Genomic DNA, 13,098 nt, shown 5'->3' with positions numbered 1-13,098 from the left:
GTGAAAAGCGTAAGCAGGCGACAGCTTACATAATAATCTACTTATACTGTGCGAGAGGCTGTATATATTGTATCTCGCACCTGGAACAGCTCATTCCGAGTGCTGGCCTCTGATTTCCTGTTCCACCGCTTAAGCCAATTGCCAGTGTGCCTGGAGCACTGACACATTAGCATGGTAGGAGATGTCAGCTCGAGCCCCGGTGCTGGAAACAACAGCAACCCGGGAGGCCTGTGTTACTGGTCTTGAAAGCGAACAAACTATTGTGACCAGTGGCATTTATCACATTTATTATCCTGCCCTCCCATGTGGTTAATTCCAGCCCTGTTTTGTCTTCCTGTCTGCTTCTCAGACGCTTACCTATTTTTAATGACTTGGACAGATGCAGGTAAACACATACGGTTGGGTTGGTGCATTCAGTGCTCTCTCTCTCTCTCTCTCTCTGTGGACCTTTTCTGGCTGTCAGCGGAGAAACGGCGTGCTGCTGGACACGTCCATGCTGTCTCGGTTGAGTCACAAGCGGCTGATGGCGACTTTCCAGGTGGAGGCACAGCGTGGAGAGCAGGACCTCTACCGCTGCATCACCCTGTCCCCCAGAGGTGCCACCGTCTCCAACTTTGGAGAACTAATTGTCAGAGGTAAACTGTAAACATTTTCATGCACAATAATACAGAGAAAACCACAACAATCAGATGACCCCCTACGAGAAAGCACTTGATGACAGTAGGAAGTGACAACTTCCTTTAAACAGGAACAAACCTCTGGCAGAATCAGAATCCAAACACGTTTGATATCCTGTGGCTATGGCCATCTTTTATGTACAGTATATGAGATTTGCTGACTTTGCCTCAAAATAAGTTTTTAAAGAGCTTTTTAGTTTTACTTTTGCCTTCATCTTTGCTGTTAAAAAGAGGGCCGTATGTCTTCCTTGTGTCTCTGGTAAGAGCAATTTATGTGATGGATGTCTCGCCATGAGCTCTGCAGCAATAACACATGCTAAATGGAAAGACATCCACAACCTCAGATGGGTCACCTAACGCACTGGGATTAGGTCAGTGAGAACTGTAGGGTATTTACTTTGTAATATAAAGTGGCTTAAGACGACTGTTTTTTTGTTATATGGTGCTATGTATATAAAATTGAAATGAAAGAAAGTGTCTGCAACAGAGATCCATACTTCAGACAGCAAAAATCACCATTCGCCTCCCATTTCTGTTCACATTCAGCCAGAAAAATGTTGAAAGTAAGCTACAGGTAGATTATACTTTTTTCCCCAGCAAATGCTCACTTGTGCAATCCAAACAGCTGCAATAGCCACAATAATGGGGAATATCCAAGGATGAAATACAATGCTTTGAGTGGAAAACAGTAAAATCTTCATGATTTTTAAGAGAAATAAACAATGAGTTTGGTTCGGTTGGGTCTCCTCGGCTTTTCTGCAGCAGTTGTGTTACTTTCACTGTGCATTATGTGTTTAGCTGCTTCATCTATTTCTGATATCATAGTTTTGTCTCTTTGCAAAATCAGCTGTTCTGAGTGTGTTACTTATTTCTCTCATTTATTCAACACATTTGCCTGTCCAAATGGGCATAAATCATTAGATTTGTTCTCTGTGCTCTGAAGAAAGCTAGGAGGAAACTAAAAGGAAACTTTGGTATTTTTTTCCCACCTTGTGGGGTCTAAATTATTAACGGGGAAGGAAATCTTTGTCAGTCCAATACTGTGTGAGGACACTATTACCGGCAGCTGCAAAACAACTCGAGTGTAATCCAGGTAGGCAATCGAATATGTCAAAGTAAAAGTGTTTTGTGTGTATTTCTACCGAGAAGCTGTAGATTGTTGTATAACTGAATGTAAAGTAGCTGCCTGGCACAGATCTCAAGGATACCTGCTGGCTGACCCAATCGCTGACATGTTCTTTTGCTTATTTTGCTTTGTTGACCGTGGGTAGCCCTCTGTTCAACTTGTCTTTTTACTGGAGAAGTAGCAGCACACCAGATGAAATAGTTTGTGTTTGCAAGTTCCCCCCTGCACGAATAAGATGACAACATGCAGCGTTACCATATTTAGAGCAACGCCATCAGTCTGGGCAGCCTTGGTCTTTTCTTCTGGTTGATTTTGTGCAGGTGAAACACCATCTCCAGGAGGGCAATTTTTATTCAAGCCATAGATTCTTGGAGTTGCACAGCAGGGATTTCTCTCATCAGTTGACACATGGAAATTTTTCATACCTGGTATCTACAGGTCCCACTCTTTGCAGAGAGAATTTTCTTTCTCACTGAGCAGCAGAGAAATGAATGCAGAAGCACTTCCAGCTTCCTGAGAAATGGTCTTTCTTTCTCTTCCTTCACCCACTGAGTCCCAGCTTCTCTTTCATTTCGCTCCTTATGTGTGCACTCAAATAATTAACAGTGATCATCAAGCTGAAAAGACTGACAGCATCCTTGTCATGGTCCACAGGGTCATCTGCCATTACATGTAACTACTGATTTGTTGAAAGTCCGCCTGTAGACAAATTGAACTGTGGAGATGAGTGTGATATTATAAATATGTCACTTATTATGTCAATTGTATGAATTCAGCTACCAAGTATCCAAATGGAGAGATGTCCCAGGTGCTTAATATCAATTTTTTGTCCTAAGTCACAGAACTATTGAGCCTGTCAGTGGAAAAATCTCTCTTACTCTGGAAATAGTGCAGTATTGAATCTCAATGCTGTAACTGGCAACCACAAAATGTGGCATTGCAGGTGTGGAGCATTTTTGCATTTTCAGTGTTCAACATCTGACATGGTCACCTTTTCAACAAGCTTTTTCACTGTTGGATGAATTCAGCTGCACAGATCTACACGTGATGGAGTAAAATAACAAGTCTTTCCAAAATAACGGTTATTTTACACTTTCATTGCCACTGACATTTGCTAATGAGTGAGCAGAACAGAAACATCATTGACACTGTCTGCCAAAATAAAATAGGTGTGTTTTGAAAGGTGCGGAATTGATGAAACACCATCTCTTTCTTTACGTCCCAATATGTCATGTCATAAAACATCTTTAGGCAGGTGTTATAATCTTGCGATATATCAGTCAGAATCACTGCACACCCAGTTCCTCACCTACACCATCGTGTGATGAATTAATTTGATGTTCACCTGGTTGATGAGGGTCATATTATCCGTCAAGGCTGTAGGTTTTTATGCACATAGAGTACTGAATTAGTTATGCAATTATTCATGCAAATAAGCTCTTATTCAGCATCATTAGAGTGAAAATTAAGATTTTTCAGCATTCAAGAGCCTCTCACACTCTTGCTCTATCTATCTTTCTCCTAGTACTGATGTGATTAAAATATTTTTATGACTAAATGCTCCAGTAGAGCAGAAATAATGTTATTGAAACTGTAAAACAAAAAGAGAAAATCCATGTCAGAGATCCTTCACTTCTCCTTTCCTAATTTTCAACTTTTCCTTCCTGCTGAAAAAAATGAAACTTGTTTTCCATCAGACGCACTCGCATTTTTTAATTGAGTTTTTCCTGTTTCTAATTTTGCTTCCAAAGCCTGATTCTAATATGAATTTAAAATAATAAGTACTTTAAAAAGTGTAGAGGAAATTATTTTGGTTTCTGCCTTTCAGTGCCACCAACACCGATTGCACCCCCCCAGCTTTTGCGGGCAGGTCCCACCTATCTGATCATCCAGCTCAACACTAACTCCATCGTGGGGGATGGACCGGTCATTCGGCGGGAAATCCAGTACCGGGCTAGCCAGTCCACTTGGACAGAGACTCATGGTGTGGGTTCGCTTACATACAAGGTTTGGCACCTGGAGCCAGACACAGAGTATCACATCAGTGTCCTTCTAACCCGGCCTGGGGAAGGAGGCACCGGAGCACCTGGGCCCCCACTGATCAGCAGGACAAAGTGTGCAGGTAAGTCACATAAAAAGTCACAGTGTCCTCAAAAAAGAGTACACAACATCAAAGTTAATTAGGCTTCAATTACAGACAGAAAGAAAGCTGCTGCTGGCATCAAGAGATTATCTCATTAGTTAGAATAAACCTCAATAGGTGGGACAATATATATTAAGACCCTTACATTTTAGAACGTGTGGTTGATAGAAATAATGGACATTAAATTTAGTATTACACAGCAGAAAAGAGCAGCAAATTCTTACACTTTTGATAATAAATATGACCTTAAATCAAAAGACTATGCTTCTTTTTGTCTGTCAGGTAAAACCTAACACTTATTGGTGCAGCATTACTTCCTCTTACATAATGTCCCTTTATTGAATATCCAAGGTCACAGTGCAAAGAGGAAATGCTAAAAGCTAAAGTAGCATGAGTTGAGAGTTGAGATTTGCTAGAATATAAAGCACCATAGGTATACAGACACCCACTCAGTTCTGCACTTTTTTGGGAAGCATTTTTGGACGTTAGCATCATCATTTTTCTGGTGGAAGATAAAGTTTTAAACTACATGGAAACAATGCACAGCCACACTAACCTTTAGTGGGTTAGTGTCAAATGTTTCTCTGGGTCTAATATTTGTCAGATAAGTCCATCCCAAAGGCACCAATACCACAAACACACTCACAAGGTTCACTTGAATGTTTTAAATTGTAGACATAGAACAACAGCTGTCTGTGTCGGCACATGTGTCAATTAAAACAGCCATACCGCTAACTTGAAGCCTTACTAATATCTAAGTGGACTAGTCATTAAAAAGGAAAATTACCCAATGTAAAGATGTGTTAAGGAGCAAACTATTCATATAGACCAAAACTTTTTCTCAAGCCCTAAATATGTTTTTAATGCCATTTTAATATATGACTCTATGGCAGGGGTGGGCAACTCCAGGCCTCGAGGGCCAGTGTCCCGCAGGTTTTAGAGCTCACCCTGGGTCAGCACTAGGGGTGGGTTTTAATAATCGATTCATCGATTAAAATCGATTCTGGATTGGATAACGTGAAATCGATTCATTAAAATCCTGAATCGATTTTTTAAATATAAATTTATTTTGCCCGAAACGCCAGAATCTCAACAGCCACCAAACAGCTAAGACAGTAAATGAGAGCAGGTACATGGATTCTGCACAAGGACGTAAACACACAGCGCGGACCCGCGGATCAGAATCAGCGAGATGTCGCCTTTGTCACCTGACGGGCGCTGCAGCTTTAAGCGGCTGTGCGCGCTCCGGACGGCAAACACTGTCTGGCAGACAATCACTCTCTGGCACAACAACGGCACGGACACGGTCGGGGCTGAAAGCCGACAGCTCGCTGATTCTGATGTGTCGACGTGTCCGCGCTTTGTGTTCACGCCCTTTTTGCGCTGATTCTAAAGCTGTTAGTTTTATCTCTCTCCAAACAATATTGACTAAACCAGCAGCAAAAGAAGATCCAAACTACGCTTCACATAAACATCGTTATGAATTCCCTCTGACTTTTGCTGTTTTGCTTCACCCACGATAAAAATCGCATTTCCGTCTAAAAATCTGTTTTCTTCATTATTCGCTTGCTTGTTACGCACAAGTCTACTGTTGTTTACAGTGCTGTCGGCCGCTGTTTTTTTTTTTTCATTTTACATACTTCCGAAAAGAGAACCTAATTTCTGCCGTTCAATGCTGAACAAATTTAAACTTTTTAAAATTATGCAAAATGCAAAACGCTTAGCCGTGTCTCTAATAAAACCGCTGTAACGTCAGAGGTAACGTTCATATGTTGATTAATGGTTTTCTTTCGTTTTTGATGTGCTGCAGAATATTTTTATAAAATCCCAGGCCAGGAAAACCACCTTCATGTTTTTCTGTGTTTTATCTTCAGCTACTTTGATACAAAGGCATCTGCTGTGACGCTTACACCTTTGATAAAGTCTTGCGTGTGTCAGCTTCCTTTTTATAGATACAAAAATATGTAAATGTACTGATTTGAATTATAATATTTCTGACTGTCAAAATTTCCCAGATTCAAATCGAATTGAATCGAATCGAATTAAATCGAATCGTGGATCGAATCGATTCGGGACCTTGTGAATCGGAATTGAATCGATTCTAGAAATCAGGGACGATACCCAGCCCTAGTCAGCACACCTGAATCAAATGATTAGTTCGTTACCAGGCCTCTGGAGAACTTCAAGACATGTTGAGGAGGTCATGTAGCCATTTAAATTAGCTGTGTTGGTTCAAGGACACATCTAAAACCTACAAGACACCGGACCTCGAGGCCTGGAGTTACCCACCCCTGCTCTATGGGGATTGACCTGTTCGAGCCCCCCTCCAGTGGCCATTGGAGGAACTGGCGATTCTGCACTTCTGTTGACTTAACTTTTGAACCCTAGATGACGCTGGTTGGGCACAACAAAGAAGATCAATATTTTTATCTATTATATCTACTGTATATTGGTATATAATTCGCTACAAGTCAATTCATAATTCCCAGAGTACATGTCCCGATATCTTTGGTTTTTCCCTGTCTCTTCACCTGGGCCCACTGTGAGTTTGACTTGTGCTTTTTAAAGAAATGCCTCCATTATAGATGGCCATCAAGTGTGTGGTGACATTTATGTTACACTCAGAATAAATTAGATCTAATCACTGTCTTGTTTTTTTCAGTATTTTCATTTATATCATAGTACCTGCAGAATTAACCCACATCATCTTGAACTTTGTGCTTAGCTGTGATTAGCTAATGTTAGCACACTGAAATGCTGATCATGGTAACTATTACACATGCTCAGGATTAGCTTGTTAGCATTGTGACTATGTGTCATATCTAATAAAATGCTAGAGGTTGAGGAACTGTAACTACACATCTGACAGCTGATGAGTTGCTATGACACATACAGAAAACAAAAGACTTTCTTGTGCTGATGCGCATCTAGATTCACAAGCTTCTGTGGTGATATGACATATCACTTAACTTGTACTTCGCCTGCAGCCACAAAAGAACTAAAGGTGTTTCTGTTGTTATTTCACCATAGAAGGTGTCAGATGCTTTCTACTTAACTGTGGCTCATAATGAAAACACAAATGTAAATGAGGATCTAGCCATGCTTTCATCAGTACTCATTTACATGCACGATTAGAGTTCAGTGAGAAGGGGATGATGTGTACAGAAATCAGGCTGAATCACCGAACTCTTTGGTTTAGGACTGGTCTAAGCCCAGCCTTCAACTACAGTGTAGCACAAGTGGTTGTGTAGTATAAAGGTTCTCCATTTTTTTCATGTTACGCCATGCAAAGCAGAGGGCAGAGACTTTTCTGTCCCTCTCATCTGTTTTAGCTGCAGTGCTGCTCATCTTGGTGAAAAAGACACCCTGCTGCTCTGTCAAGTAGATGGCATGACGTCCCTGTCACCTGCCACACTCTTTGATCCGCTCTTGTCACTGTCTTTCACTCGCCCACCTCCTGTCGGCTCCCATTGCTCACATCTGAAGCTTTATCCCCAGGGAGAAAGCGGCAGACAGCAGAGGCCCCGTGACACCAAACTCTGGATGAATTTTTCTTCCTAATGTGTCTCCGGGAGTCATTTTTTTTAGCAGAGAGCATTTCGTTTTGGACACCGGTCAATTGTCACATTCCATCCTTGCTGGTGCAGGGTATTAAAATCCCATGGGGCTATTGTTCAGAATTGCTGACCACACAGACCTCCAGTTCAAATGCTAAGTGAATGATGTGCCCATCTGCTTTAGCTTCAGGTCTAAATGTGTCCTGTATGGCTGCAGAAGGGAGATCTTGGCATGAATGCAGATGTGCCATGTACTCCAGTATTAATATCTTCTTTCCTTTTCTTGTTTAAGGCAGCATATGTTCAAGTTTTATCTTTGAGAGAAAGAGATTAACCTATTAATAATTGATGGAGTACATTGCTTTTAGCTGATACATCTCAAATGCCTAAAATAAAGTGTTTGTCAGATCGCCCAAAGCTTCCTAATCCAACTTGGAATTCTGGGGTCTTCATCTACAAAAGAAAATCCTCCCTCCACTTCCTCTGCCACAGTGATTGTCTAGCAGTGCAGACACGTGTATGTAAAAACAGATGCAACACGTCCTCTACAAGGAATTTTCCAAAATAGTGTGTTATTTTTACCATTCATGCAATTCAACAAAAGCATATAAAATGTACACAGAACAATCAGAGCCAGCATCAGAGAGAGTGGGCTTCTGGAAAAGAGTGTACTTTCTGTCATCAATAACCTTTTGCCCCTTCTTACACAAATGTATTTTATTTGGAGTCTAGTGTTATCATAACTAATAAATATGATGGCCAAAGCTATTATCATATAAGTGTTGAAATAAGAGTGTAGCAAATGGGTTCCAATGGTAAATTTTATTCACATCTTTAAAATTTTTAGCTGTTTGATGGCTTTTCAAATAAGTCATTTTACCAGTAATGGCAGTATTTTTATGACCTACACTCCATTACCCACATTTTTTATATATTTTTTTTGCAAAACATCAACAAGCTGTCATGAAGCTATAGAACATCAATGCACTTTAAATATCAGTAGTTAGATTTCTAGATGCCAACGTCTATAGAAACCATTGAAAGATGTCAGCAGTCTAAAGCTCATGTGGTTTCACTGTTAAGTACGAGGGTGTTAACTGATAGTCCATCATAATTTTAACATAGCTGCCGGCAAGAGGGACAGACCTCAGTGGCAGCTCACAGAGGCAGCTGTTAAAGATGAGGACAATGGCATGAAATGTGCAGATCCACTGGGACTCTCCCCCATTCATCATTTCCTCTTCCAGTGCTCATCTCTTGTCCAGCCCCTCAATCCCTCCATCACTCCCTCTGCCTCTGGCTAATCCCTCTGATTAGGCTAATCAAGCAGAATGTCGATTTGGGGCAGGATTGGCTGAGGACAGGCGGGTGGAGAGGACAGGACAGTGACTGCTGTGGTGCTGCTCTAATGATGAGTAATGGTGTCTGGAGCAGAAGGTGAACATTCAGTCAGTGAGCTGCTGGTGGCAGACGTGGTTTTAACAGGATTGGGCTGCTACACGGGGCTGATATTGTTAAAAAAATCTATCAATCCAGTTATACTCAGCCACCCTTGATATGACGGGCCTGATACATATTTTTGGAATTAAATTTCTTTGTTATGATTGATTGTTGCTATTCTATGGGGAGGTTTTAGCCTATATCAGCTGTCAGAGAACAAAGCAATCTAACTCAGTACATTTTGCCCTTTTGGGAAGAACATCTTTTAAATCGCAAGGTCTCTCAGGAGTTTTCCTTCTCTGTCTTGTTTCTGTCCCCTCAAAGCTGATGTCTCCTCCGTGACATTGGTTATTCTTTTACGTCTCAGCTTCTGATCTATGTTTAGTGAAGCAGCAGCAGCAGCAGGGCTATAGCTGTTACCCTCTGTCTGCAGCTCTGTACTGCCTTGCCACTATGTGCTGAGGGCATTGCCCTCATCTTGGTTTATCTAACGTCTCAGCAGTACACTTGGAGATTCGGGCCAACCTTGGAGACAGAAATAACCTCTTTGTGCTTGAAACTGGACGTTCTGCGTCACAGGGACGAGAAGAACTGCAATCACAGTGTTCACACATGACAGCAGTAATTAGGCTTTATCGTTCTTATGTGATTCTCTGCAAGGGCTGAACCTCATTTGTGTTACAAACGATGAGGAGTTGTTTTGCAAGCTTCTTCTTAAGGCAGTTACATTTTCCTTCCATTGTTTCACTCTTCTCTAACCTTATAGTGTAAGTTTGAAAAGTCAGCAGCAAATGTTGCTGTCTCCATTTAACAAACCCTATTCTTCTTATGTGAATTCTTCTTGGAGTGGTTCTAAATTATCCAAATGATCATTTTGCATGGCTGCTTCTAGGCTCAGGCCATCTTTCACGTTTCTTCCCTATGGTGTGCATCAGGGTTCTGTTTTGGGGCTTTTACTGTTTCTGTTATATTTGTTCCCTCGTCAGAACTTTTAAAGACATTTTTATCACTGCATTGCAGATGAAATTCAATTGTATATCTCTTTTAAGCCCCAAGATTCTTTTAAGCTACACATCCTTCATACATGCTTAGACTGGTGAAAGTTGGATGACTGACAATTTTCTCCATCTTAATGAAGAGAAAGCAGAAGTCCTTGTTTTTGCCCCTGACAGATTTGTACCTTAGATAATGGAAATTCTAGGTCCCATTTCCACATTTGCTAAATCGTCTTCTGTCAGGAACCTTGAGGTGACTTCTGATGCAGCGTTCACTTTAAACACTCATGTTTAATCTTTGGTTTGCTCTTCCTTTTATCACTTAAAAATATTCTCAAGTTGAGTGCCATCGAGTCACACTCTAAATTGGAAATTATTATTCATGCATTTATTTCATCACGTCTGGATTATTATAATTCATTGTTCACCTGTCTTAATAAAACATCCCTGTAGTGTCTCCAGGTTGTTCAGAATGCTGCTGTGAGGCTTCTGAATAAGTCTCCTAAGTTTATTCATTTCACACTGTTGCTTATTCAGTTACACTGGCTCCCCATCAACTTTAGAGTTCACTTTAAGAGTCTGGTTCTGACTTTTTCCCACTGTGTGGAAAAGCACCAGCCTACATCAGACAACTTTACATCCATGTGACCCCATCACATCCCTGAGGCTATGTGATCAGAGTCTTGTGGATACAAGGCTGAAAACTAAAGGACATGTATTTAATCTTTGGTAACCAGCTTTCAGTAGCAAAGCAAAGCAACCAATTCCACCTCCCCAGCAAAAGTGTCAGTGGGGACTGGAAAGTTATTTTAACTATATAATTCTAACTATAAACACTGATAGGGTGCTTTTAACATGAAACGGCACTGAATGGAAAGAAGAATGGTTTACCTCTATATTCCTTGAACATATGGGAATATCCTCCTTTTTCTGTGTTAAAAAATACTAGTCTTGACTGACCTGTGAACTTCCTTGGGTCAAAACTGATGACTGAAGGAGAAGATTGGTGTGAAACTGATGGGCAAATCACCTTCAGCAGAGCAGTTTAATACACTGGATACAACCAGCGTATTGATGTTCTGCTCCATCTTTCTCGACTTTACCCTCCAACACTTAGATCATATCAGACAACAAGTCTTTGGCTCACCAAAAAAACATTAAGACATTTAACTCTAAGAACTTGTGAGGTTTATTTAGCCAACATTCGTGATTATATAGTCCATCTCCCAAAAGGAATATCACATTTTTATTTATTTATATATATATATATATATATAAGTTTACACTAGAGAGTGACTGAATACAATCATAAGACTAAAAAAAACACATAATGGGCCTAATGTATTTAGAAAATGATGCATGTGTTCACTATGCTTTTTAATTTAATTGTCTGTTATATAGTCAGACTTCTATTCAAGGCCCCTCTGCAATGAGGGAGTTGTTGGGGTTTAATGAGGTCATCAAGCTCAGAAGAAAGGGCGAGATAGTGATCATAAAATACTAAATTTGAACAACTTGACCTGAGAGACACAGTATCAGTCAAAAAAAGTGTATTTTTAGCTTTAGTACATTAGGAGTCAATAAATAAAGAAAGTACTACACAGACAGAGCAGGTGGACATGTATTTCTGCTCAGTGGAAGGAAAGTTCAGCTGTGTCACACACATTACATCATTCCTCGTTTGGTGAATGATTTAAGCAAAATTTCACAAATTCTTTTTATTTATGATTATAAATAAAATGTTATTATTATTTTGGTCAGTTTTATTTGCAAAATGATTGTGAGGAGTGACGAGCTCTCAGATGGAACACCAAACCTACTCTATTGTCCTTCTGTAATACATCAATTTTTTGAGTTTTTAACAGCATGCCATGGTTCTCAGAACCAAATGGAAAATATATAGTGGGCTATAACTCTTGTGTTAAAGGAGTGTATTGTAAGTAAACTGGGAGGAACAGGTGGAGCTAATGAACACAACTGAAAGCAACAGGGCTGGGGCAGGGAATTATAAAAGAGGAACAAGGATGGGAAGTAAAGCAACGAAGCATGAGCAGGAAAAGCTAAATACAAAACTAACAATAAAGACAGAAAAGAAGATGATTTACACACAATGAAACACATTGTTTACCAAGGGGAAGCTATGAGCATAGCACACTGATAAGTTAGAGTAGAAATGTGAAATATAAGATCTAGTCCAGCTGGTTCTATCACTTAAAAAATGCTTCAATGTGCTTTTGGGTTTTAAACTGGTAAATGTGACCACAGTGTTGCCTTTTTAACTTTCTTCTCCTTACCACTTTCAGAGCCCATGCGTGCCTTGCGTGGTCTGACAGCCACAGAAATCCAGCCCCGGCAGCTGACCCTCCAGTGGGAGCCACTGGGATACAACCTCACCCGCTGTCACACCTACACCTTGTTGCTGTGCTACCGCTACTCAATGCCAACAGGGGGCAGTGGAGGAAACAACGCGACCGTCAGGGAATGCCTGTCTGTGGATCGCAACACTTCTCACTTTACCCTGAGAGACCTGCCACCCTTTCGTGCGGTACACGTTCGGCTAGCGCTCACCAACCCAGAGGGCAAGAAGGAGAGCAGAGAGGTCACCTTTCAGACTGAAGAAGACAGTGAGTGGGCAGCTACATTTTTGCCCTGTGAATGCTCGCACTCACATATGCAGGGCTTTGCTGAAATGGCTTGCATTTGTTAACTGCACCATCATTATGGGAGACAGCGATGCTTTTTTATGCATGCACTGAAGCTCTTTATTGTCATTGTTACTTAGCTCTGGCTTCAGAACTTCTTGAATGTGCAGTTGCTCCTTCATGCTCAGATAATTATTGTGCACTTCTTACACAAATGTATGCCTTTAGTCATTCAGTAACAACAAACAACAGAAACACACACAAATACTGACTCACAGAATAGGCTGGATCAGCATAAGTAAATGGAGGATCAGCCTTTTAAATGGAGACCAGTGGAACATTAATCAGCTTGAGCCATGGCCGGCAGCAAAATGGTAAAATGATTTTGCTTATCTTTGTATTAATATTTTCCTGTGTACATCAGCAGATTAAGTATATTCTAATGCAAATTGCTGGTAGAAGTACAGAAGGTCAAACGCGTATTGTTATGGAGTGAAAGCAAGATTTTCAGTGTAATA

General features: G+C 40.7%; 1 protein-coding gene across 3 annotated transcripts in view; it reads left to right on the top strand.

Annotated features, from left to right (window-relative positions):
- The window catches only part of ptprua (protein tyrosine phosphatase receptor type Ua), a 245,385-nt gene that overhangs the window by 152,340 nt on the left and 79,947 nt on the right, over positions 1 to 13,098 (top strand). For all 3 annotated transcript variants that reach the window (XM_065471328.1, XM_065471329.1, XM_065471327.1), the window contains exons 6-8: positions 464 to 635; positions 3,632 to 3,925; positions 12,242 to 12,562. In XM_065471328.1, the coding sequence (XP_065327400.1) occupies positions 464 to 635; positions 3,632 to 3,925; positions 12,242 to 12,562 (787 nt within the window). The remainder of the gene's footprint in view (positions 1 to 463; positions 636 to 3,631; positions 3,926 to 12,241; positions 12,563 to 13,098) is intronic.

Source organism: Pelmatolapia mariae, linkage group LG22 (assembly GCF_036321145.2).
Source record: "Pelmatolapia mariae isolate MD_Pm_ZW linkage group LG22, Pm_UMD_F_2, whole genome shotgun sequence".
NCBI lineage: Eukaryota > Metazoa > Chordata > Actinopteri > Cichliformes > Cichlidae > Pelmatolapia > Pelmatolapia mariae.
Note: the sequence above shows the minus strand (reverse complement) of the source record. Positions and strands in the feature narration are given on the sequence as shown.